At 38.9% G+C, this 25,018-nt stretch overlaps 3 protein-coding genes across 3 annotated transcripts; 1 reads left to right on the top strand and 2 right to left on the bottom strand.

Moving 5' to 3' along the window:
- The first annotated feature begins 81 nt into the window (after positions 1-81).
- On the top strand, positions 82-1,294 carry brcc3 (BRCA1/BRCA2-containing complex, subunit 3). Its single transcript, XM_077622804.1, has one exon. The coding sequence runs from the start codon at positions 191-193 to the stop codon at positions 971-973; it is 783 nt and encodes a 260-aa protein (XP_077478930.1). The 5' UTR covers positions 82-190; the 3' UTR covers positions 974-1,294.
- A 200-nt stretch (positions 1,295-1,494) lies between these two features.
- Positions 1,495-13,307, bottom strand: LOC144090944 (cilia- and flagella-associated protein 44-like). Its single transcript, XM_077622876.1, has 34 exons — positions 13,180-13,307; positions 12,655-12,797; positions 12,366-12,528; positions 12,022-12,124; positions 11,722-11,938; positions 11,490-11,604; positions 11,047-11,211; positions 10,722-10,877; positions 10,566-10,613; positions 10,138-10,237; positions 9,968-10,062; positions 9,679-9,882; positions 9,093-9,203; positions 8,866-9,018; positions 8,549-8,746; positions 8,010-8,152; positions 7,614-7,893; positions 7,473-7,528; positions 7,239-7,401; positions 6,675-6,805; positions 6,396-6,598; positions 6,181-6,319; positions 5,912-6,089; positions 5,253-5,494; positions 4,960-5,173; positions 4,670-4,873; positions 4,260-4,458; positions 4,075-4,188; positions 3,694-3,824; positions 3,175-3,291; positions 2,897-3,098; positions 2,649-2,809; positions 2,432-2,566; positions 1,495-2,084 (listed from the first exon to the last, which is right to left on the bottom strand). The coding sequence occupies exons 1-34, from the start codon at positions 13,201-13,203 to the stop codon at positions 1,872-1,874; spliced, it is 5,220 nt and encodes a 1,739-aa protein (XP_077479002.1). The 5' UTR covers positions 13,204-13,307; the 3' UTR covers positions 1,495-1,871.
- A 708-nt stretch (positions 13,308-14,015) lies between these two features.
- On the bottom strand, positions 14,016-24,906 carry LOC144091308 (cilia- and flagella-associated protein 44-like). Its single transcript, XM_077623531.1, has 36 exons — positions 24,879-24,906; positions 24,654-24,720; positions 24,085-24,222; positions 23,649-23,811; positions 23,244-23,346; positions 22,955-23,171; positions 22,606-22,720; positions 22,380-22,544; positions 22,140-22,295; positions 22,024-22,071; positions 21,800-21,899; positions 21,333-21,427; positions 21,064-21,255; positions 20,790-20,900; positions 20,566-20,718; positions 20,264-20,404; positions 19,944-20,086; positions 19,576-19,855; positions 19,397-19,452; positions 19,044-19,206; positions 18,800-18,930; positions 18,366-18,571; positions 18,150-18,294; positions 17,889-18,066; positions 17,522-17,763; positions 17,175-17,385; positions 16,877-17,080; positions 16,436-16,625; positions 16,255-16,362; positions 15,696-15,826; positions 15,324-15,440; positions 15,016-15,211; positions 14,773-14,933; positions 14,565-14,699; positions 14,226-14,491; positions 14,016-14,058 (listed from the first exon to the last, which is right to left on the bottom strand). Exons 1-36 carry the CDS (start codon positions 24,904-24,906, stop codon positions 14,016-14,018), a joined length of 5,298 nt encoding a protein of 1,765 aa, XP_077479657.1.
- Positions 24,907-25,018: the final 112 nt, after the last annotated feature.

Raw genomic sequence — 25,018 nt, 5'->3', positions numbered from 1 at the left:
GATAAATTAACAGATTTTTTTCTCCATATGAGGTATAATGTGAAAAACGGACGGAACGAATAATTTGTTGCTGCTCCCTTTCGGAAGACATTAACTGAAACACCAAAACACGGAAGTAAACACTGATTTCCTCTTATATCACTTGGTTTTAACGTTACTGTCCATTTAAAGAGTGGTTTGGAGAAACAGAATGGCCGTCACTGCGGTTCACCTAGAGTCGGACGCCTTTTTGGTGTGTATGAACCACGCTTTAAGCACGGAGAAAGAAGAGGTGATGGGTTTGTGTATTGGAGAGATCGAAATCACCCGCATCGTCCACATTCATTCCGTGATCATCCTCCGCCGCTCAGACAAGAGGAAAGACCGAGTGGAGATCTCCCCGGAACAGCTGTCTGCTGCCTCTACCGAGGCCGAGAGGTTGGCGGACATGACGGGCAAGCCGATGCGGGTGGTCGGTTGGTACCACTCGCATCCGCACATCACCGTGTGGCCTTCCCACGTTGATGTGCGGACTCAGGCTATGTACCAAATGCTGGATCAGGGCTTCGTGGGCCTCATCTTCTCCTGCTTCATCGAGGACAAGAATACCAAGACGGGCCGCGTCCTCTACACCTGCTTCCAGTCAGCCCAGGTCCAAAAGGGTTCCGATTACGAGCGCGTGGAGATCCCGATCCACGTAGTCCCACGTGAGGCCATCGGTAAAGTGTGCCTGGAGTCGGCCGTGGAGTTGCCACGAATTCTTTGCCAGGAGGAACAGGATACGTACCGCAAGATCCACAGCTTGGCCCACTTGGACCCGATTACCAAGATCCACAATGGATCAGTGTTCACTAAGAACTTGTGTAGCCAGATGTCCGCGGTAAGCGGTCCGTTGCTGCAATGGCTGGAGGACCGTCTGGAGCAGAACAAGCAGAGCATTGTGGAGCTACAGCGGGAGAAGGAGATGCTGACCCAGGAACTCAATGCCCTCTAAGCAGGGAAATGATTGGAGGGGAGGGTGGCACTGGTTAACGAATAAACAATTTATTAAATCAACAAATTAATGAAGAATTTCCCCCACCCCTCTATCACCTCCACTATAGATTTTTTTTCTTTTTCTTCATGTATGGAGTCTTCCATTATTGAACATCAGATGGGAATAAATTGTTTTACATGAATTATGCTGTGGTCATAGAGAGGCCATGCAAGCTAATTATGTTCAAATATAATGTTACAAAATTATATAACTGTGCCTTTGGACTAATGAACTTGCCTTTGTAAATACTGTATACATTAAAGACTTTGGAAAGTGGAAGTTTTGTTTTGATGTTATTTGTCGCTGATATTTTCAGCACTACATCAAAGCAACCTAGACTGGGAACTAAAACTTAACTGTGAGTGCACTGCTTTTATGGTTGGATTGTTTCAAACATTTTATATTTTTACATTAAAATGAAATGAGAGAAATTATTACACCTAAAAAAAAATAACACTAGTTTTTCTACATTAATGTTCCATTCTTGGCCATTTAAATGTCAAATAATGAGTGGATAAAATAATGAAATGCCAGCAGGTGTTATATAGCACTAATGCGAGTAAATTTGAAGTGAAAACATGAAAATAAATATAAATCCAACACCCCTAGATGATCTGTTCTGGTCTAACCTCACCACCTTTTTAGATCCACAGTAATTTAAAGAATTATTTGAAAAAAATAGAAATATTGCAGGTGGCCCTCTTGTCTACTGCTTAGCAGTCAGGTAGTGATTGGCTTCATAAGCAGGGCCATTGTAATGAACTAAAATCATATCAGGTTGAGTCCATTTTCAGTGATTTGTCTCACTTTCCATAACGTCCTCTTCCTTTCTACCAAATATAAATGGTCATTGCTTTCATGTCTGTTTCTGGACCGTGGGAAAAGTAAGCGGAGGGAGTGGAGGTAGATGAGGATGGCCTAAGGGAAGCATGTGTCCTCCTCCTGTACCAAGACTGAGGATGTCTTTGGAGAGCCTTTTTATCTCTTCCGATTGGCTTCTAACCAGTTCTTGAAGACTGAAGATCTGACTTTTGTCTGCTCGCATGCTACAGGCCTGAAGATGCTTACCCTGAGTACACATAAGCACAAAGTTGTTTTTGGTTAAAGCTGATATAACATCATAACCAATAAATACATGTAAATGTATTCATCCAGGTCATTTCATTCGCTTGGCGTTACATCGGAAAAATGTATTATATTTGGTTTCATAATTTGAGGATAAAATGGTTAGGTACCCGTTGTTCCCCTCTTTTTTTCTGTGAGTAATAGTAGCATAGCTCCCAAAATATTGAATCTACTTTTAAGGAATAAAACTCATTTTGAGGAACACTTTTGACTACAGCATACATTTTTTTTTAGGTTAAAGAGTTTGACAATCACTGATAATGAGAAATTGACATCATGTAATATAATTACAATTTTCTTTTGTCGTGTGTAAAGTTTCATCTCCAGTTCTTTCTTTTGCTCGTAAAGACTATTCAAGCAGCGAAGACGCTCTGTGTTGCTCCTCGTCATCGCCATTAGACCCTCACGAGCCTGTTGTACTTTTTTCTAAATTTAACACAGTAAAAAAACAATTAGCTATCTACCATATAAATGATCCAAGCTGACCCTCATGCACAGTTTAACATACATCCCAATGTGCGACGTCTTTGGCGTTTGCAGCGTCTCGCAGTATTTTTTCCTGCCTCATCTCTGCAGTGGTCTTGTTCCCACACAAGGTCTGCAGAACCTCCAAGTCCACCTCTCTCCCAAACCTTGTCATCATCAACTGGTGACACAGCTTCTCCAGCGCTGCACCAAAATATAAACATTGAATTGGACGATCACAGATTGATAGCTGATTGCCTCGAGAGTTTTGCCCATTTTGTTTGGTCTTACACTGAATGTCATTGTTCATTTCCTTGCGTTCCTTGATCAGCCTGATGTGCTGCTGACGGGCCTGACGGTACACCTCTGTCTGCTGATGCTTCTCTACCCCCAACTCATTCACTCGCTCCTGCAGCCGTTGCAGTTCCATTCTCGTGAGCACCAATGCCGGGGTAAGATCGGAAGGCTCTTGGCCAGATACACCAATCTCAATCTGGGAATCCATAAAGGACCATCATTTGGCAGAAGACAACAATGATTAATGAACCCAGACAACAGGTTTTCTTAACCTGGTGAAGCCGTAGTGGAACCACAACATCTAGCTGATTCATCTTCTGCTGTTTCTCCCTGTTGACTAGCTCCAAGTCGTCATCCGCTGCCCTGAGACTGACTTTCACAGATTTCAACTGCAAGTGCATAATTAAGAAATTAGGCGTACATCTGAAACATTATTCGGGAAGTTTTTCTGGGGCAAATTGACTGCTTTTTGCTGCATTGTTATTTATGGTCATTTTTCTGCATTGACCTGAGTTTATTTTTTACATTTCTTTTCATTTTCTCGGTAGCATCTTTTCACTGTGTAATCCCATCAAATCAAATGCTCAAGTTTTGTAAGAACTGACTACATCTAGTGTTGCATATAATACCATCATTGGCCCAATACCTTTCAGTTTATATATAGATTTCTTTTTATACTAAATTACACAGAAAAAAATAACCTTTGTACCACAATCACACCGCTACAGAGAGTGAATCTTTCCCCGCTTCCATACCATCAACACATCTGATCAATAAAACGTATAGTTAACCTTTTTAGCAATGGATTCACACTCCTTCTCAAGTTGTTCAGCATTCTTCTTCTCCTCTGCCAGTAACTCTTCCAGATCCAGGCGACGTTCACGCAGCTCCAGTATATTGTCAAACAGTTGGGGGTCACACCCTGTGGCCAATGAATAGTTTCAGTCTAATTGATGCTAAGATGTGTTGTTTTTTGTTTGCTGCCCCAATACTACATTCCAGTATTCGTTTTTAATAGTTTGGTGATGTTTGCTATCATTGCCACAAAATATGTAATTTAATATTGTAACAATTACTACTAAGTGCATGGAGTCAGCCTTTTATCGAAACTTATCATACAAAAAGTATGTTGGCTTAGGATAAAATGATCTACTATACAAAGTAATACAGACCTATAGGGCACTCCTCCACCGCAGCATCTCCATCTAATCCATCCCAATCATCATCGTCATCATCATCCCAGTTTTCATAATCGTCAAAATCATCATTGCTGTCTTCATCCTCCTCTGCAAAACAAATGAATGCAAATAAATATAGGTGACACAAAACCATTGTGACATTATATAAATGAGCATACCATCACCGTCACTTCCTTCCTCCTTCTTTTTGGAGCGTTTAATCTTCTTTTTGAATACTTTGGTGAGATACTCTTCAAAGTTGTTGTCATCCCCCAGCAAGGCGTGGAAAGCTGCTGTACAAGCTTTCTCTTTCTCTTGCCGTTTCGTAATGTCTTTACGCTTCATTTCCAATGACTTCTTACACTTCTCCAGGTCCGACTGTTAAAAAAAGGGATGAAATGAATGGTTTTGAATTGAAAATTCACTTGCAAATTGCTAACAAGGTCAGACTAGGTCCACCCAAGGAAAAATAACAAAACCAAACGCACCAGGTTATCAAATTCTAAAACTGTGGGATGGATTAAAATAATAGCATGAATTGCAAATCAAAGTAAAACAGATCGTTTGGCATTAGAATAGGGTTTCCTACCATCAGCTGATCTTCATCCTTCAAGCGTTTGTCAAGTTTGTCCTGAAGAATCTTCTCACTCTTGTCCACCTCTTTGAGGAGCAGCAACTCCTGATAAAGAGTCAGCTGACGGAGATTGGCGAGTTTTAACTTCCAATCTAGCATCTGAACCTTCTGAAGACACATTAGGTGGTCCTTATCAAATTTCGCCATTGAACTGTTCATCTAGGAAATAAATAATACATTTATGTTTTAAAGCATACAACATTGAGATTTTCCGTACAGTAATTTCAATTAAAACATTAATAGACCTGCTCTAGCAGAAGATCCTGCATGTCTAACAACTCCTCCTGGCTCATATTTTCGAGCTCCTCCTCACTCAGTTCTTGCGTTTCTTCTCCATCGTTCTCCTCTGTAGACGTAATTAATATATTGTCCAGTTCCTTCACTTCTAGAGGCTCTTTTTCCAGCTCATCCAACACATTTATCCCACTCTCATCATCCTCCAGCTTCGCATTCTTTAACCTGTTGACAGACATTAGAGATTGTCTTTAAACTGAATTTACCACTTGAAAGTCAGTTACTTTTAAAGCATTAACATGACCTTTTCTCTGTCAGTTCCCTATATCTCTCGAGGGTGGCTCGGCTGCATCGCTGGCTTTTCTCTGGCACTTCCTCAATTTTTATAGTGGGCAGCGGGGGTGGTTGGGAGTGGAGCTGTGAAGGCAAACGACTTTGAATCTTTTGGAGCTGCTGGGCCTTAGTTGTCAGTTCTGATACAAGGAGAAGTTTGGAGTCTCGCAAGGCTTCAATTTTTTTGTTCATCTCCGTCTGCTTTTCATGTATCTGAAAGGATGGATGCAAAACATGCTATGACTGGCAATTACGGTGGTTCAATTGTTATTGTATAATGTCAATCAACTAAAACTGGGAAAATAGAGGAATCTTAAAGAAACAGACAAACAAAAAACGATTTCAAATATACCAAAAATGAACAGGTTAATTGAAAACGTGAATATCATAATCATCTTCTAAATGTTTTTTTTTTAAATTTACAATAAATAATGGGGTGGGGTGTAAAATGAAAGTATTAAACAAGACATGGTAAAACATAAACAGGAAGTAGGGCACACCAAAAAAAAAAGTTAATAAGGTGTGGAAATCCTTCTCTTTTGCATGAAAACCTGACACTAAACTTAATAAAAATGAAAGTGAATTATAAAAGTGAATTATATGTGTCTGTGCACCACAAATATGATTTACATTGCTCTCTAGCTTGATCATCTCGACTTTCTTTTTTGTGCCACTCATTCGTAGGTGTTTTGGTACGGTGAAGTTTTTGTCAGTTTTGAGTTTCAAGTCCCCAACGCTATCTTTGGCTTCCGAGATGGCCTGAACATCTTGTGGATCCTCGCAGTCCTTGTGTGGCTTCTCTGCATAACTGAGAAACCAATGTGAAAGGTTTTGATACCTGAGCATGATTTAGAAGTATTAAAAACTCTATAAGTTATGCTGTTATATGCCACACTCACAGTTTGTCCCATTCTTCCTTTCTCTTTGCAATCTTGGCTCGTGCTTGTTCCGCTTTCTCTGCAGCTTTTTGGAGCCTTTCAACATGCCGATCTACCACCTGTACAGTAGGACGGGTCACCGGGGGTGGAGCATCTTCCTCTATTTAGCACATGTCGTCAACAAAATATGTATTAAAAGCATTTGAAAAAAAGTAATAAGGACAAAAGGATCTCACCATCTGATTCACTGCTGTCTTTGTCAGATTCAGGTCTAGTTTTATGGCGTTCAACCAGAGTGCTTTCATCCGCATCTAAACCGCCAGAACTAGACTGCTGGTCTCGGGTTGAAGAAAGAGTTGGAATATGGTAGGTGGAGACTTTGTGGTCAGTGTTGATGGCAAATACAGAGATCATATGAGCCTCTTCAGAGCCACTAAACCTGAAAGACAATCACCAACAAAAAAGAACGGTCTAATTTGTCAGAAGTGGTGCGTTATCTTTTTAAGCAATTGTACCAGTTTTGAAGCTTTTGGAGTGACAAATGGGAATGCTCCTCTCTCCAGCTCATCTGGTACTGTACATCATTTAATCGTCGTGTCTTCTCTTTCTCAGCTTGCTCTTCGAAGCGTTGGTCGAGCAGCAGTTCCTACTCACAAATGTGGAAAAACCTAAGACAATTGGCACATTAATGTGATTTACACGCAGCCTAATATTCCAATTAGAATTAGGTTAGAAACCCACACCGAATATAAATGCTCCATACGAACACCTCAGTCGGAACAAATGAGCCAAATCTAAACTGAACGTCATTCCGCTGCAAAGGGTTGTATTTTCATTTTCCAAAATGGATTAAAAGCCTTGAAAGCCTTTGGATATCCTTGCAAAGAAACAAATCATGTCCTTTAATGTGATCCAGTTAGGCAAATCCAGGTTAACATGTTCAAAAATTCAAATATGACATGAAAAAATGAACATTAACAAGACTAAAGAATACTGAATAATGAACATTAAGTCTTATATTGATGAAAAAAAATAATCAAATTCCCCCTTGTTGTGTGTGTGTGTGTGTGCGTGTATACCATGGAAGTTAGTTGAATGTGTTCTGGTAGGTTCAGGTTGTCATCCAGTAGTATTTTAAAGTCGTTCTGCAGTGCCGCAAGTTGTTTTCGTTTGGCTAAAATCTTTGCGTCCGCCTCCCTACGCTGGCGGTCTTTCTCTACTTTTTGTTTGGCCGTCTCTATGCTGGAAGAAACACAAATACACAAAAAATGAAGCAACAATGTAAAATTCCAGGAGCACTCATTCAACCCAACCTGTATGCTGTTGGGTCATCAATGTCTTTCGCTAAGGCCTCAAGCTCCAATCCCACCTGTTAAAAGAATATGATACCACTTTATTTATTTATTGACATAAAATAATCATTTGTAAACATCTCAGAGAAAGTATTGACGCACCCTTGGTTGCGGAAGCTCTGCTTTGTTTTTCTCTATCTCTTTCTGCAGCTCTTCAGAAGAAAGCATGTTGAAAGAAAAGATGTTCCCGTCATCACCTGCTGTCAGCACAAACTGGTCATCATAGCTGCAACATATGTGTCGCAGGTGTCCGTAGTTGCTGTCATGGATGCCCAGTTCCCAGTACGCCTGCATTGAGGTTAGGGTATAATCGTCGGCTTCCAAAGGATAAACTCTGATAGATCCCGAGTTCATGCCACAGAGCATTAGCTGCCTATTGGAGCTGTGACAGAAAATAACCAGATAAAAGCCTATTAAGCATCGATGCAAAGTATACATGTATACATAACAGTGGTTCCACAGGTGTCAATTGTATGTGTTGTCCCTAACATACAATACCTAAAGGTGATTGAGCAAATGGGGTCTTTATCAGCATTGTGGAGTTCCAGGTATTCAAATGGCTCAACAAAACATTTTTCTGAATTGTCATCTTGATTCGCAGAAAACTTACAGTGGTATAAGAAACCAGAATCATATCCACCCTAAAAATAGAATAAGAATGTCAATATTTTTATTTTCATTCATTCATTCAGTCATTTTCTGTACACAAGGATCATTGGGGGTGTTGGAGCCTATCCCAGCCAACTATGGACACTAGGCCGGGGTTGGTTGCTGATAAAATGACTCTCGCTGCATACATAAAAGTATATACAAAAAAGTGCCTGAATTTATAAGGGGAATACTGCATATCCTCATCAAAGAGCACAAACAAACAAAAATCTACACCGGTGGCTTTGCCTTTAGTGTACAATAAATAATAATTTCTTAGTTATTCTAGCTGCTAATGTTTAAAGTGATAAAAACAATTGTGTGCTTAGGCTGATTGCAAATGTTTAAGGTGATAAAAAACAATTTATATTGTTTTTTTGTATACGAACCATTGAGAGCCAGAATTGACCAGGCTGTGAGAAGAAACCCCAGAAGACGGGACTTGGAGGGTCAGGAATAAAAATGCGGGGCAACTCCTCCTTTTCTTCTTCTTCCTCCTCTTCATCATCATCATCAATTTCATTTTTCTCTCGTTCCTTCCTTCTCAATTCCTTTTGTTCCAGTCGTCTTGCTATTTCTTCCTCTCTCTGAAAATCAAAGATGGAAAATACATTTCCAAATTGGAATTCTAGATTAAAATAAGATCAATATGTTCATGACCCTGTTGTCAAAAGAAAGAAAAAAAGCACTAGCATTCATGCCGTACGCGGATTCGAGATTTGATGCTCTTGAAGCGGAAACTTCTTCTTGCAAGATCAAGTAGTTGGTAGGATGTGACTTCCTCCAGAGTATTCGGATCAGGGCATGGTACCTCCACAACATGACCACTTAGGCACAGGATTAGCAGGGTTTTTTCTTTCTAGGTAAAATGAGAATTGATTCAGTTATATATCCTCTGATGAAAAAAAACCTTCTTTCCCAGTCAAGTCTTACATAGGAGGGGGGTGACCAGACGAGCAAATGTACTGGTCCCGGAACAGAGACAAAACCAATCGGCTCATAGCTTTCTCCAACAGTGAAAAAGAACACGGTGCAGTCGGAGCTCTGAGGAGAGACGCAAAGTTCAGGAAGAAAACTCCAGATAAATTTAGATTTTTTTTAAATCATAACTGCTGCAGTATATTGGTGGCCAGCCAATCGCAGGGCACGAGTAGACGGACAACCATTCACGCTCACACACATACCTAGGGGCAATTTAAAATCTTTAACCAGCCTACAAAAAAATACAATTATTAATTTAAAAGGGGGAAAATCAGGAAATTTAATATACATCTATACTCTTCATTTTAATTTGATCCTAAAACAGAAAGTCGGTACTCATGATTTACTTTCCCGGGCCACACAAAATGATGCGGCGGGCCAGATTTGGCCCCCAGGCCGCCACTTTGACACATGTGGTCTAGGACCTCTATAAAACTTTAATATAATATCAATGATAATGCGGACATGTTGGCTTGATAAAGGTGCTTGCCATGAGTTGATTTTTGTAGATTTTTCCATTGAACTTAAGCCTTCTTACCCCAGTTGCTAGGACGGTTCCATCACATTCATATGCAATCGTGGTGACAGAGGCATTGTGGGGTTTTAAGGCCTGTTTGAGGCGCAACTGGGCCCCGGCTTTGTTCCTAGTTACTATTTGAAGCCCTGCAGGATCGTAAAGCTCCAATAAGCGAACAACTCCATCATCAAAGCCAGTTACCAGTAAACTTCCAGTCTCGTTCACCTTGAGACAAACATAAGATATCTTTTTTTTAACCTCAGCATGAATTTTTGAGATTGAAGTTGCATTTCTGAAATTTTAAATGTACCGAAGATGGAGCCCAGTGGAGAGCGGTTCCACCCTGAGAAAAGCGGCTGCATGTGAGTTCTATATTTGCCAGAAAATCAAATACTCTGACTGAACCTGGAAAAAGGACACAGGGAAATTGCACACCTTTTGACATAGCAAGCATTTAGACGATACGGTTGAACGACTCACGATCCAGAGATGTTGTGGCCATGAGATGACTGCTCTTTGATACATCTAGGCCACTGATTTCCCCAGCGTGGAAAGAAAACAAGCACACAGGATCAGGAGTCTGTTCACCGAGATGTTAACACCTTGGGTTAGTAACAGTGCTGGCAACTACACATCTAAACTAGATTTGGGTCAGTGTTTATTAATGCAAAGTATATAGAGGTGTTTTGTCATAATATTGCAAATTGGCAGACAATAGTATTTGGATTTCCATTATATACTACGATTTTCTGAATATTTGACCATGTTAGATGAATTCAATGTAGTATTTAAAATATAGGTTTTGTTTTGATATTTGGAGTCCATGCACATTGGGAAATGGAATTGCACGATAAAGTGTAGATTGGCACTTAGTTAAACCTTTGTCGCTATCAAAATAATGAACTTACTGAGTATGTAAAGGAAAGGTCAACTTTCCAAATACCTCCATTGGAATCCTAGCACACAGCAGAGAAAAAAAAGAAATTTCAATTAATTTATTTCATTTTTACAATTACAAAACAATTGGAAACTTGCATTCCTTTAAGTATCTGATGACCTCTGACCTGAGCAAACCAAATGTTGGAGTCTTGTTGGGAACTCTTCACTACTGAGTGGAGGCTAACTTGACGCCCAACGAGCAACTCATTCACGGGTTCCAGCTCAAATTGGTTGTTTTCACTGCTACTGTCAGCAGCATCTATAGTCTCAAAGTCCCAGCCCTGCAAACAACACACCAAAGAGCAACAGCATTATAAAGACTTGCACACTGCAATGAGATCCAATATAAGTCCTTGTATAATTAGTTACTATACGGAGCATTTCATGTGTTTACTTTTAAGGAACACAGTAAAAATATGAATGTGTATATGCAGAAAAATCTTACACTACCCGAATCATTCCATCAGCACCAAAGGTCATCAACTGTCCATCTTCTAAAGCAAAAGGCTGGACTACCCCGGCATGACAACAGTTGCCACCTTTACTGCACAGTTCCACTTTAATGGCATTTCCATCCCACAATAACAGGTTGCCCCAGTTTGAGCCAGATACAACCTGAGAAGGTGGTCAGATGGCAATTTAGATGGTAAGTTCAACATTTCCTTTTTTTAAAATTATATTGCTATATTTAAATATGTCTCAGTAATTATCTTCTATGCAGTGAGAGTACCTGGGAAAGTTTGGTGAATGTTATTTGTCAGAAATAAGTGGTTAAGGTCAATATGATATCACTATATTTTCTTAATAAGATGTCATACTTGTCTCTGCTTCCAGTGTTGATACATAAAATATAACCTAATGATGTGTTCAAACATAATCCACAGGGCACAGACCTTTCCATCAGGAAGTTCTATGTAGCCTTCAATATCCGTTGCTGCAGTTTTTCCAAAATGGCCAATGAGCCCTTCCAATTTTAGACCTGTAAATGTGCTGGCCATTTTCCAGAACCTGGGGAGAAAAAAATGTTTTGAACGGCTATTATATCAAATGACAAATATAGCCATTCAAACCAACATCTCTCTTTGAATTATGTATTCATGTTGTTGTATTTTTGGTGGAGTTTACTTGATATGTCCAGATCCTGATGATGTCAGTAGTCCAGGGTTATATGGGGAGAAGGTCACCCGGTAAACTTCCTGCGAAATGGCTTTACACCTTAGCATCACCTCTTCTTGCCTCCAGTTCCACACTGTCAACATGTAGTCTGGTGCACTCCCCAGGCTGGCCAGAAGACTTGCATCAACATTAAAGTTAACAGAGCAGAACGCACGGTCTGTACCATCTATAGAGAGAGGCAATGCATAATAATGAAGCAAAGCCCTTCGAGTAATAATGATATCAATGATGGATTGTGATTCTATTTACCTCTCAGGATGCGGTATGCTTGTAATGAGGGATATTTGAATACTATCAGAAGGGGTTTTCTCCCCTTCTCTGCCACAACTAAATGTTCTTTCGTATGGCTTACCTGAAAAAATATAGTGCCCACTTTTAAAAAAAAGTATGTTTGTGAATGCTAACAATTTAATCAGACAGTGTAGTGTACTTTTTTAGTTCACTCAACAACAAACCTCATCATCAGTCATTGTATTGCAATGTTAATCAAACTGTTTGTCAGCACTACACAAAATTCACTACAATAGCGATTAAAATGTCATTATCTAAATGTTTTTCATATCCAAAGACTGACATACGCTCTTCAATCTTACCCCAATTGCACCAATCCCACCTCCACTGCAAGAGCGCAGGTATTTATGCTCCCTAGTGCAAACGTCAAGCAGGATGAGTACCTGCCCTGCTATAAAGGCTAGAGTTTTGTCATCCAGCAGCAGCAGGTTTGCTCTGCGGCCACAGTCGTACCCAAATGAATGACTTAAAGAAGAAAGAAAAAGATCGCTATTAGATCAGTCATGAAAATATCAGATGAACTGTGTGATCATACGAATCCGCCACACAAAAAGAAAGAATAACGTGTACTATAATAGAAAAAAACATTACGAGAGGAACAGGAGGTTCTCTGGAAGGTCAGACTCAGGAGTGATAAATGGTTTGGAGTGAAGCTCATCATAACTGTAACACATGTCAACTGGTAATAACGGCTTTACTTCCACATCCTGCAAGCCGGTGCCTTCTTGGCCCTCCTGTGTAAGAGAGCCATATTTTACACTTTTTCTTCTTCTTTACCATTGGTTAAATAATTGTCTTTTTTTGGAATATACATGCAAATTTCAGCAACTGTTTTCCTTGTATAATAACAAGTTAACCTGTAAGATCAATCACTATGTTTATATAATATACAATTATATATATATATATAATATAAATATATATATATATGTATATGTATATATATGTATATATATATATATATATATATGTATATATATATATATATATATATATATATATATATATATATATATATATATATATATATATATATATATATATATGGTCGTTATTATTTTACGACTGACTCCTGCATGCTTAAACATTAAAAAAAAGAAAAGAAAGAAAACTAACCTCATTAGTAACATCTTCAGCCATAGCACAAGTGACGTTTTTATTTTCTGTGAAGGAAATTCCTCAATGTCAAGAATGTTTTTGAACCGCAAATGACGATGGTCAAGCCAATGCACTTCAAATGCAAAACAATAGTAACATGTGGTGAATTGCGTATAAAGGCTTTGGCATACTATGCAGGTCCTTAATATATGACGTCATAGCAAGCGTCATAATCCCAAAAGAAATGAACGCTCAAGATCTGGACCGATTAACAACTGAATTAAGTCAGAAAAACAAAATACATGTTCAACTACAACACAAGGGTAAGTCACGATTTTATATGATTTTTCTGTTTCATTTAGAAAACGAAAGCTATGGATTAAAAAAACAGTTTGGTGCTGTTATCTATAAACTAGCGCTCTTTTTCGTTTAGTCTTGCAGTGTAGGTTAAAGTTGCTAATTCTAACCAGAGATAAACATGTTAAAATACACATTTCCTATAAAATTAAGATGAGCCGTGCATAAATCGAGCTGATGCGGCGTTTGATTTCAAATGAAAAAGAAATGCGATGATCACATAAAGGATGAACAAAAAAATGTAAAAAGACGCTCAAATGAAAATGAAATTATTTGTTCTCTACGTTTTCAGGCAATTATGAACATTTCTGCCACCAAAAACATGTCGAACTTTGATTGTGACCAATTCAGATTATGGTATAAACCTTATTTTACAAAATGCTGCAATAGGCTTCCTTTAATGATGGTAGATAATGGACTAATTACTGTTATAACAGCAAAAATTATTGGTTTATTAATTTTATATCCCACTTTTCATATTTTCGGCAAAAACATAATTAACGGTGGGGTGCAACACGAGGGTTGTGGGGCTGTAAGACCCTATAATGAGCAGGAGGTGGGTTACATCCTGAACTGGTCACCAATTGGGCAATGAAGAAGAGTTTTTACTGGACAACTTTGAAATGACATATTTTATTGTTTGGAATTAACATTTAAAACAGTAGCAGAAAAACAAAATGTATCATTCATAAGTAAGATATACCTACATTCCATTGTAGGCCTTCCAGTCACTACTGCTAAAGTTTGGTTTACCTGATTTCCTCAAATGTTTATTTACAGTTGGGTTAAGCAAAGGAGCAAGTGGAGGTAGCTTAGTCTGACTTCTCGGTAGCATGTGGCCTCCTTTATGGGACAAAAGGTTGATCGCGCGACTGAGATTCTCCACCTGCTGGGACTGCTTTCTCACCAGTTCTTGAAGACCCGAGATTTCACTTCTGTCGCTACGCCTGCTCCAGTCTTGAAGCTTTTTGCCCTTAGAACATACATGAGCTGTATCGTAAACTTTGTCATACCACTATATACTATAATGGTATATGCAAAATTACAATTTTCTTCTGCCTAGCATCCAGTTTCTGCTCCAGCTCCATCTTCTGCTCAAAAAGACTATTCAAGCAGAGAAGTCGCTCTGTGTTGGTCCTTGTCATCTCCATCAGAACCCCACGAGCTTTTTCTATTTTGACCTGTAGATGGTATGTAGAAAAATCAAAAATATGAAGATAAAAAAAATGTCGTCAATCCCATTGCTCTGCGTACATCCCAGTGTTTGATTTCTTTGTTGTGTGCAATTTCTTGAACAAGTAATTCCTGCTTCAATTCCTCAACTGTCCTGTTGCCTGACAGCGTCTGAAGATCTTCCATATTGACCTCTCTCCCAAACCTCGTCATCATTAGCTGATTGCAATGTTTTTGCCGCACTACACCGAAGCACAAATCAATTTGATTAGTGTATCTTGTTTAACCGTAGCTCAAGGCCCCAATTGTCTACTTGGAACTTACTTTGGATCTCAGTATTCTTATCTTTTCGTTCCTGAAGGAGCTTAATATGCTCCTGCCTGGCTTGATTGTAGACATCTTTCTGCTGGTTCTTGTCCATTTCCAACTCCTTAACTCGCTCTTCCAAACGTTTCAACTCAGTCTTGTTGAGTATCAATGCAAGGCTGAGGTCCAAAGGTACCCTTACATCAAACTCAATCTTAAAGAAATGGGAATTAAAGAGGATAGGAGCAGAAAATGCGTGGAAAGAAGACACTTGCGAATAGTATCTTGGAACGTATAATATACACCCTTTCCCAAGTTCCCTTTACCTGGTGTAGGCTTAGAGGAACCACAATATCAAGTTGGTTTATTTTCTGCTGTTTCTCCCAGTTGACTTGCTCTAAGTCATCCTCGGCTGCTTTGTGATAGATTTTCACTGATTTGAGCTACGAGTTCAAGCAAATAAGCAGAATGACATTTCTGTAAGTGATTTTATGATAGGGATTTCCTACAACCTCTGGATTAGGTGGTGACTACTCTACCACTAAACCATGCTGACTAGGTGATATGTGTGACAACATGAATTTACAAATGTAACATGTAAAACAAGGAGAATTCAATTTTTTCTGTCTTGTACATTGTCACTGACATTCAGACTTAGTGTGCTACAGCTGTTGGTTTCACATTTATGAGTTCCTGACCTTCTTAACAAGGGAGTCTTTTTCCTTCTCAAGAACATCTACATTCTTCCCCTCCTCCATGAGCAGTTCTTCCAGGTCTAGTCGACGTTCACGAAGTTGCAGCACAAGTTCAAACAATTTTGGATCACAACCTGTGACGAAAAAATCAAGCAGAGGATATGGTTAGTTAGATTTTGTGGATTCTGGAATGGGTTTCCAGGGTTTGTGTAAAACAGTCATTAGTTTCTATATGTACACTGATGTGTACAGTGATAAGTATTGTGAAAAAAGCATTTGCCCCATTCTCAAATTGTTGCTTTTTTAAATACAGTTCTTTTCCTACTTTAACTAAATTGAATACACGTGACAAAGAACCTCCATAATCATACAATGCAGTTTTGAAACTAATTTTATTCACTGAGGTGATATAAACGATACATAGCCCGGAGTGTAAAAGTTACACTTTGCAGCCTTTACAAAGTTTTGAAGTGAAACTTCATTTGCAAAGTTTCTTTCAAACAGTTTCTGGTATTGAGATTCAACAACAGTATGCACTGAGATGGAAAAGTAAACTACTGACCTTGAGGGCATTCCTCTTCTGCAGCTTCTCCCTCTGAGGTTTCCCAGTCATCATCATCAGCATCATCATCCCAGTTTTCATAATCGTCAAAGTCCTCCTCATCCTCTTCTGCAAAATATATTTGAAACATGAAAACAAAACTACAACTTCCAAAAACAGATTACATGAATTATACCCTCACCTTCACCCGGCTGCTGCTTCTTGTTCTGTTTTATTTTCCTTTTAAAAACTTTTGTCAGATAGTCTTCAATTTTTTTGTCGTCACCCAGCGAGGCCTGAAATGCTTTTCTAACTGCCTTCTCTTTGTCCTGCAGCTTGGTTATGGCTTGGTACTTCAGTTCCAGCTCTTCTTGACACTCTTCCAACTTATACTTCCAAAAGTATGAGACAAATTTTATAATCTGCACGAGGCAACATCTATTAATATATATTATACATTCATGCATTTTCCATAACACCTCACCAGGGAGCGCAGAACATATATTGCATATTAACTAGATTTGGAAAGCACATTATAAGCAAGCCAACATATATATATTTTTACAAAATGATTAAAATATTACTAATATAGAAATACTCTTTTGAAAGGGATAAAGTTGTGGAATGGCTACAATTTTTATACCATCAAGTTGCTTTCCTCCTTCACATGCATTTTAAGCTTCTCCTCCAGAATCTCCTCACTCTTTTCCACTTCAGTAAGCAGGACCAACTCCTGATTAAGCGTTAGCTGACGGAGGTTTCCAAGTTTTAGCCTCCACTCCAGCATTTGTACTTTCTGAAGACACATCAGGTGCTCCTTATCGAACTTTTGCACCATGTTCTCCATCTAGATTTTTTAAAAGATTTTTGCAATATGCCTTTTTATTTGACAATAACTAACAATGTGTAATCCAGAACTAAACTAACACACTATATCAGACCTTTTCCAGTAGCGAGTCCTGCATGTGCACCAATTTGCTCTCTTTTTCCATTTTTAGTTGTAAATCTTCCTCCCCTTGTGACTCCTCCTCTTCTCCAGAAGAAGATAAAACTGGCATACCACACTCTTCCTCCATTTCTTCCATCTTTTTTTCAAGTTCCTTAAGCAAATCTATGCCTCCCGCCGGATCCCCCAGCCTTGTCAACTGAAACCTGTAATGTTTTAATAAATACCGTCATGAAAAAATAAAATTTTGGGTGGTGCACCGTGAAAAATGAAAATTTCTCATCCAGGGCTTTCCCATGCTGAGCAATCGGTAATTTAAAACATGAAACATGACTCCAGTACCTCTGGTCTCTCTGCACCCTGTATGTGGATAGCATTTTGTGTGTCCATTGCAGTCTCTTCTCCGGGATTTCTTCTGGACGCATGGTGGGGAGAGGGGGTGGATGGCGTTGGAGGTGGAATGGCAGAAAACTCTGGACCTTCTTGAGCTGCTTTGTCTCTGCCCGCAGTTTTGTTAAAAGGCCAATTTTAGAGTCCCGCAAGGCCACAATCTCTCTGTTCATTTCAATCTGTTTCTCATGTAACTGTTGGAATGAATGCAAATCAGGTCAGTATACATGCTCTGTTGTTTTTTAGATTAGCAATTAAAAACAAATCTGAATCAAATTGAAAATGAAATGTGTTCGAGAACATTGTTTGTGTTGTTTACATTGGCCTCGAGTTCAGTAATCTCTGCTTTCTTTTTGTCGGGATTCATTCTTAAGTGTTTTGGGACGGTAAAATTTTTCTCTGTTTTAAGTTTCAAATCTCCAATTTTCTCTTTGGCTTCACAGATGGCCTGCACATCCTGTGGATCTTCAAAATTCTTCTTGGGTTTTTCTCCATAACTGAGATGAGAATAAGGTGGTTAATGTTGAATAAATCATGAGATTCAGTATGGATGTTAGATCTGCAATGATGACAGGCTTACAATTTGTCCCATTCCTGCTTTCTTTGTTCAATCTTGGCACGTGCCTTTTCAGCTTTTTCAGCTGCTTTTTTTAACCGCTCCATCTGCCGATCAGCCAACTTAACAGCAGAAGATCGAGTCACCAGAACGTGTGGAAGATCTTCCTCTGGTGAACACAAATTATGAAATTTGAAAACGTGCACTCTATATACTTGGTTAAACAAACACTTGGTTCACCGTCTGTTTCACAAGTGTCTTTCACAGTATGATCTCTTGATTTTCTGTGTTCATCTGGAGCAGTTTCATTGTTGCTGGTGCTACTGTAATCATTCTGCTCTTGGACCTGCACTGAGGAAAGCACTGGAACATGGTAGGTGGACACTTTGTGCTCATTGTGGATGGCAAACACAGTGACAATACTAGAGTCAGAATAGCCATTGAACCTGAAAGTAAAACGAAACCACAAGGTTTTTCATTGTGGCTCCCAAATTGTATTAGTTTTGTATTTTAAAAAAAAGGTGCAAATGCTTCAGGAACAGCAAGTGCACAAGGCAAACTATTCCATATCAAGGCAGAATGAACCCAATTAAATACTACAATTTCTATGGTTAAAACAGTAACATAAATGAAAAGTATCTGAAGTGGTAGTATTAGTAGTTATTAATCCTTACCATTCCTGTAGTTTTTTCAGTGCCATTTGCGAGTATTGCTCTTCCCAGCTCATCTGTTCTTGGACCTCTCTTATTTTGCATGACTTCTCCCGCTCAGTCTCCTCTTCAAAACACTTGTCCAGCTGTAACTCCTGCTCACAATGACATCCCAAAGAGGTAGGAACCAACACTTAGTCAATACATACTTGAGTTCACATTTTACTTCTCATAGTTGAAATGCCACAGTGTTTACGTGCAAGTTTACCGCAAATGTCAGCCGGGAATGTTCTGGCAAGTCGCAGTTGTCCTTGAGTAGTTTTTTGAACGTATTCTGAATCTCACCAAGCTTTTTTCTTTTTTCAGATTTTTTCTTCTCAGCATCCTGACACAGATGGGCTTTCTCCAGCTTCTGTTTGACCATCTCAATGCTGGAAAGTAGGAACAAATAACTTTAAAGGTTTCCCTTTTGGCAATACAACCATATGGTGTTTGGCAGGTCTAACTACAAGAAAGACATAAGCTTATACCACAACATAATAATACCCATCCAATGAGGTGATGGTGGACTTTTGGTCTATCCTCATAGGGGTGAAATCCCAAAATTAATTTATACTCAACCTGTCAGCTGCCGGGTCATCGATGTCCTGAGCCAAATCCTCATTCTCAAGACCGTCCTAGTTAGAAGGACACAATATCAGTTTTCTTGAAATTCTATGATTGCTCATGTGTTCAGCAATATACACAAGTATTTATCCATTTGATTTAAGTTCATTTTCATCTGGATGAAGTTGACTAACCCTTGGAGGAGGAACCTTAGCCCTTTTTCTCCTCAGGCCTTTCTGTTGTTCCTGATGAGTAAGTAAGTTGAAGGAGAATATATTCCCATCATCTCCAGCTGTTAACACAAACATGTCATCAAAACTGCAGCAAATGTGCTGTAGGTGTCCATAATTGCTGTCATGGATGCTCAGCTCCCAGTATTCCTGCATGGAGTTTAGGGTGTGGTTGTTTGGATCAAGAGGGTAAACTCTAATGGCACCCGAATGCATTCCACACAGCATTAGCTGCCGGTTGGAGCTGTGACAAAAACAAGCATAAGCGTGACCAGTTCACAAGAGAATATAACGGTATTTAATGTTTCTTTAGTTTGTCCCAATTAGCATACTTGAAGGTGATAGTACAAATGGGATCATCATCAGCATTCAGGACTTTCAGAAAGTCAAATGGCTCATCCTGGCGTTGGTCTTGACCCTCATCCTGTTTCTCAGAGAACTTGCAGTGGTACAAAAAACCAGAGTCAGCCCCTCCCTGCAAAGAATATATTTGAATTAGCCAGATGTAGAAAAGGAGAGTGCATCTTGCTGTTGATGTCAAATTTCTACAAATGTGCATATAGCCACTGATTATTGATAGATATTGACCTTAACAGCTGAGCAACAAATTACCAGTCAGTCAGTTAATGTTTTTTTTTACATGTATAGGTACCATAGAAAGCCAGAATTGACCAGGCTCTGAGTAGAAACCACAGTGAAGAGGACTATGAGGGTTAGGGATGACCATGGGGGATAACTCGTCTTCTAGCTTTTTCTCCTCTGGAACTTGCTCCTCATCTTTTTGGTGTGTCACCTTGAAATGACAAAATAAGTCATGACAGTTTTATCAATTAAAAGTCTGACAAAGAAATTGAAGCATAAATGGGATTGTAAAACTGGTAAATCAAGAACCATTGTTGTAAAACCGCATAGTTAACACTCAATGAAACCCTAGAAAAAAACACTGAGCAAAACCTTGATTTGAGATTTGATGCTTTTGAAGCAGAAAGATCTCCGAGGAAGTTCCAGCAGTTGGTAAGATTTAGTTGTCTTCAGGGTATTGTGATCTGGACATGGGACCTCCACAATATGACCTCTCTGACACAAAATAAGCAGTCTGCTTTCATGCTGTGTAACAATGAGAATTGGTGTGAGGATAATTTTTGTGTAAAAATATACTGCTCTTCCAAGAAACTTACATGGGAATGAGGTGACCACTCAAGTATCTGTACTTTTTCAGGAACTTGAACAAAACCAACAGGTTCATATGTTTCTCCAACAGTAAAGAAAAACACAGTGCAATCTGAGCTCTATGGATCAAGGTAAAGAGTAGTTAAATATCAAACAATGTGTATGACAACCCACTAATATAATAAAATGAGAAAAAAACATCAGCACTATGCCTCCAATTGGTTTTGATGAAATCATTTAGCCAAATTATACATATACTTACTGAATTGATAAAGGGCTTACCCCTGTGGCTAAAATTTTACCATCACGTTCATATGCAATTGAGGTTACAGGGCCATGATGGGGTTTGAAGGCCTGTTTGAGGCGCATACAAGTGTCTCCTTTGTTATGGATTCCCGTGGAGTCAAAAAGCTCCAGCAAACGCACCACCCCATCTTCAAATCCTGCCACCATTAAACCTCCACTACTATGCACCTGCAAACAAACCATCTAAAATTGTTTCTCCATAAATCACGCTTTATCGTAACTACTACATGAATATCCATACTTACCGAAACTGGTGCCCAGTGGAGAGCGGTTCCGCCTTGATTGAATCGGCTACTGATGAGTTCGGTTTTTGCCAGGAAGTCAAAGATTCTGATTGTACCTTGAGAAGGGAATACCCAGAAATATAGCACAAGTAAGTTGTGACAGTAGCCTGATTTTATCTAGGATATTAAGTAACCAGCTAAAATGGTCCAGGACATGGTAAAAGAACAAACCACTAGAATATTTTTTTATTGAAATAAATCCTAGTGAACATTTTAAAGGGGTGCTGAAAAGTGCAGTATTGGTGAGGCACCCTGTTAATCTCAAACAAATATCTAAATCTCATTTTAAAAATACTTTAAAAGGAGTTGCAAAAAATAATCACTGGATAATGTCATGTTTCTAAAAGAATCTCACATCCCTATTTAAATAGAAGGACATTGGACATTTTTTTTCTGTACTACAGGTATGTGACGTGAAAATATCTCACGATCCATTGCAGTAGTGGCCATGAGATGACTATTCTTGCATACATCAAGTCCCTTGATTGGTCCAGCATGGAAGGATATCAGGCACTCTGGATCAGGAGTCTGCACACAGAGATTTCAATTAGATAAAGTCACAAAAAGTGTGTTCCTATTTTCAGTCAACCTGATCCTTTTATTTATAAATAAAAGTAAACAATGTTATATTAGTAATGTAGGCGAGCCTCACAGTGTAAGTAAAAGAAAGATCCAATTTCCAAATAGCTCCATTGGAATCCTACAAAATAAAAGAATATGCTTTATGTGTTCAGTAAGGGAAGATTTCCATGTAAGATGACTGGTGACCTGAGCAAACCAAACAGCAGAGTCGGGGAGGGAGCTTTTCACTATTGAGGAGAGGCATGCGTGGCGCCCAACGACCATTTCATTCATGGGCTCCATCTCAAACTTGTTGCTCTCACTACTACTATCTGCATTGCAGATTGTCTCAAAGTCCCAGCTCTGCAGGGTCAAAAAATTACATATTTGTATTGAACTGATGAGACTATCACACCCTTTCAATTATGCCATCAGTTTCGCTTTTACCCGGATCAGCCCATCAGAGCCAAAGGTCATTAGCTGTCCATCCTCCAAAGCAAAAGGCTGCACAACTCCTGCATGACAACATTGTCCTCCTTTCATGCAGAGTTCCACTTTAATGCTGTTTCCATCCCACAGTAGCAAATTGCCCCAGTTTGAGCCAGACACCACCTACAAGGAACGACACTGGTTAAACTATTAATTTAAACTGTCAGATCACCTGGATGCAAACCTTTCCGTCTGGAAGTTCTATATAGCCTTCGATGTCTGTAACTGCAGTTTTCCCAAAATGGCCAATACGTCCTTGCAATTTGAGACCGGTAAATGTGTTAGCAATTCTCCAGAATCTGTGGACAGAGAATACATGAACCCTAAATATGTGCAGTTTCTGCCAGCATGATAATATACAAAGATAACTCAAGACTCTCAGGCAATTCTCGTACTTAGTGGTTTTGAGCACACTATCATTCAGTGGATAACTGAACCATTTGGTAGAAATTTGCCTTTTATATGACTTGAACACTTCATGGTCAACAACAATGTAGATGTATTTTACAAGGAATAAGCATTGAGTCTTTTACTTGATGTGGCCAGATCCTGATGATGTCAGGATTCCAGGTTTGTATGGGGAGAATGTCACTCGGTAAACCTCTTGAGAGAGAGCTCTGCATCTAAGCATCACCTCCTCCTGTCTCCAGTTCCACACTGTCAGCATATAGTCAGGTGCACTGCCCAGACTAGCCAGAAGACTCCCATCACTATTAAAGTTAACAGAGCTGAACGCATGCTCTGTACCATCTACAGACACATGAGCACATGATGACAACCCCACATAAGAGAGCCAATACAACAATGATTAGTTCTATTTACCTCTGAGAATACGATATGCCTTTAATGAAGGATATTCATATATTATCAGGATGGGCTTTTTTCCTTTCTCTGCCACGGCAAAGTAATTATGGCTTGGGTGTACCTACACAAACAAATATTAAATACACCAGCACATACTGATTAAACTTAACAACTTATGATCTAGAGTCCCAGCGGATACTGGTTACTGGTACCAGTATTCTGCATCTGGAACACTTTCCAGCGTGGATTTAAACCCATCTGTTTTCTACTTTAGTGTCTGATGGGAATTTTGGCTCTACTGGTTGGTGTGGACACATGCCATGCCATGGTAGAACCAAAACTACTGTATAGGTTCGTATATCTATTTTCTCCATTTACTGTATATATTGTTCCTGTTTTATACAGTGTTTTCTTCATTCTTACTCCAATTGAGCCAAGTCCACAGCCACTGCAAGAGCGGATGTATCTCTGCTGCTTGGTGGAAATGTCAAGCAGGATGACCAATTGACCAGCAATAAAGATCAGAGTTTTTTCTTCCAAAAGCTGCAGGTTTGCTCTGCGTCCACAGTCGTAGCCAAATGAGTGACTTTATGTAAAATAAATCAAGGAGTATGTTCAAATTCATAGAAGTTCTTAACTATATGACAAATATTACTGGAGAAATTTAAGATAAATCAATGTGACTTCTTATTCTAACAGCTTCAGCTGTAGATAATGACATTTGTGGACTTTATATGTGAAAATTATGAGAATTAATTAAAGATTTCATTCCCCAACAAAAGTACCATCATAACCTCTACTGCAGAAGTAGTAAGAAGAGCATAAAATATATACAGCATATACAGTGCATGAAGGATACGATAAGTTGAGAAGATTTTCTGGAATTTCAGAGCCAGATGTAATATATGGTCTGGAATAAAGCTCTTCATATTCGTACTGCATGTCTTCACAGAGAATTCTGCCTTCATCAGACATTACTAGATGCTCACAATGCCCTCTGGTGACAAAATAAATAAATAACAGTAACAGACATTCATTAATCATTAGGTATCTTTTAAAAATTGAAACATGATTATGGTTTATAATTACTATGACACTTGTCTATTTTGACACAGTACATATACTATGTTGTTATAATGAATCAATGTTTTTGGTCAAATAATCTCTTATAGCAACTTTTTATCATATTTAGTTATAGGTAGATTCTTTAAACGAACTTTTTTTGGTGTTGATTAAATGACCTTCATTGTTTGGCTGTGCATAAATATTAAGTATTATCTCATCAATTTGGCGTGTTGTTACACATCGTCACTATGATCATATGATGTCATGAGAAAATAATTGGAAAGTAATAAACTACAATGAAAGAATTGCATTGATCGCCATCTCTTAAAATACTTCATGTCAAAAAATAAAGATTGCTCTTACCTTTTCACTCGATTGTTGCAATGCCGCGCGTCTAATTTCCAACCTCCTTGTGTTGAGTTGTCCGTAGCTAGGCAACAGGAAGATGCTCAGTGCCCACTAGTACTAAGCCTGATGGTTAGTGTAGTTATTTTCATGACCAAAGATTATATGTCAGGATCACGTTCTATATAATAAAATGATATTATGCTCTTCATGAATGATTCTTAAAATTAAAGAAATGCCTACTTAAGTATTTTCTCAACCGTGTCCGCATACCTATAGACTTAGGAAACGAGTCCAAATCATTTTTAAAGAACATGCAAAATAAGATTATGTTTGTGTCCTGGCTTTTAATTAAGTTGTGTTGACTTATGAACTGACATTTA

Source organism: Stigmatopora argus, chromosome 16, assembly GCF_051989625.1.
Source record: "Stigmatopora argus isolate UIUO_Sarg chromosome 16, RoL_Sarg_1.0, whole genome shotgun sequence".
Lineage (NCBI taxonomy): Eukaryota > Metazoa > Chordata > Actinopteri > Syngnathiformes > Syngnathidae > Stigmatopora > Stigmatopora argus.
The sequence above is the reverse complement of the archived record's forward strand: the minus strand, read 5'-3'. Positions and strand labels throughout refer to the sequence as shown.

Bases quoted from the DNA above. Each gene is read 5' to 3' on its own strand.
- LOC144090944 (XM_077622876.1), bottom strand. From the start codon at position 13,203: ATGGCTGAAGATGTTACTAATGAG. The intron at 12,798-13,179 runs GTTAGTTTTCTT...TCTCTTACACAG, and splicing joins CTGAAGATGTTACTAATGAG to GAGGGCCAAGAAGGCACCGG. The intron at 2,567-2,648 runs GTATGTTAAACT...TGTTAAATTTAG, and splicing joins AAGACGTCGCACATTGGGAT to AAAAAAGTACAACAGGCTCG.
- LOC144091308 (XM_077623531.1), bottom strand. From the start codon at position 24,906: ATGCGGACACGGTTGAGAAAATACTTAA. The intron at 23,347-23,648 runs GTAAGAATGAAG...TTGTTTGTGTAG, and splicing joins GTGGACTTGGCTCAATTGGA to GTACACCCAAGCCATAATTA. The intron at 21,900-22,023 runs GTGAGGCTCGCC...CTCTGTGTGCAG, and splicing joins ATCTTTCTTTTACTTACACT to ACTCCTGATCCAGAGTGCCT.
- brcc3 (XM_077622804.1), top strand. From the start codon at position 191: ATGGCCGTCACTGCGGTTCACCTAGAGTCGGACGCCTTTTTGGTGTGT.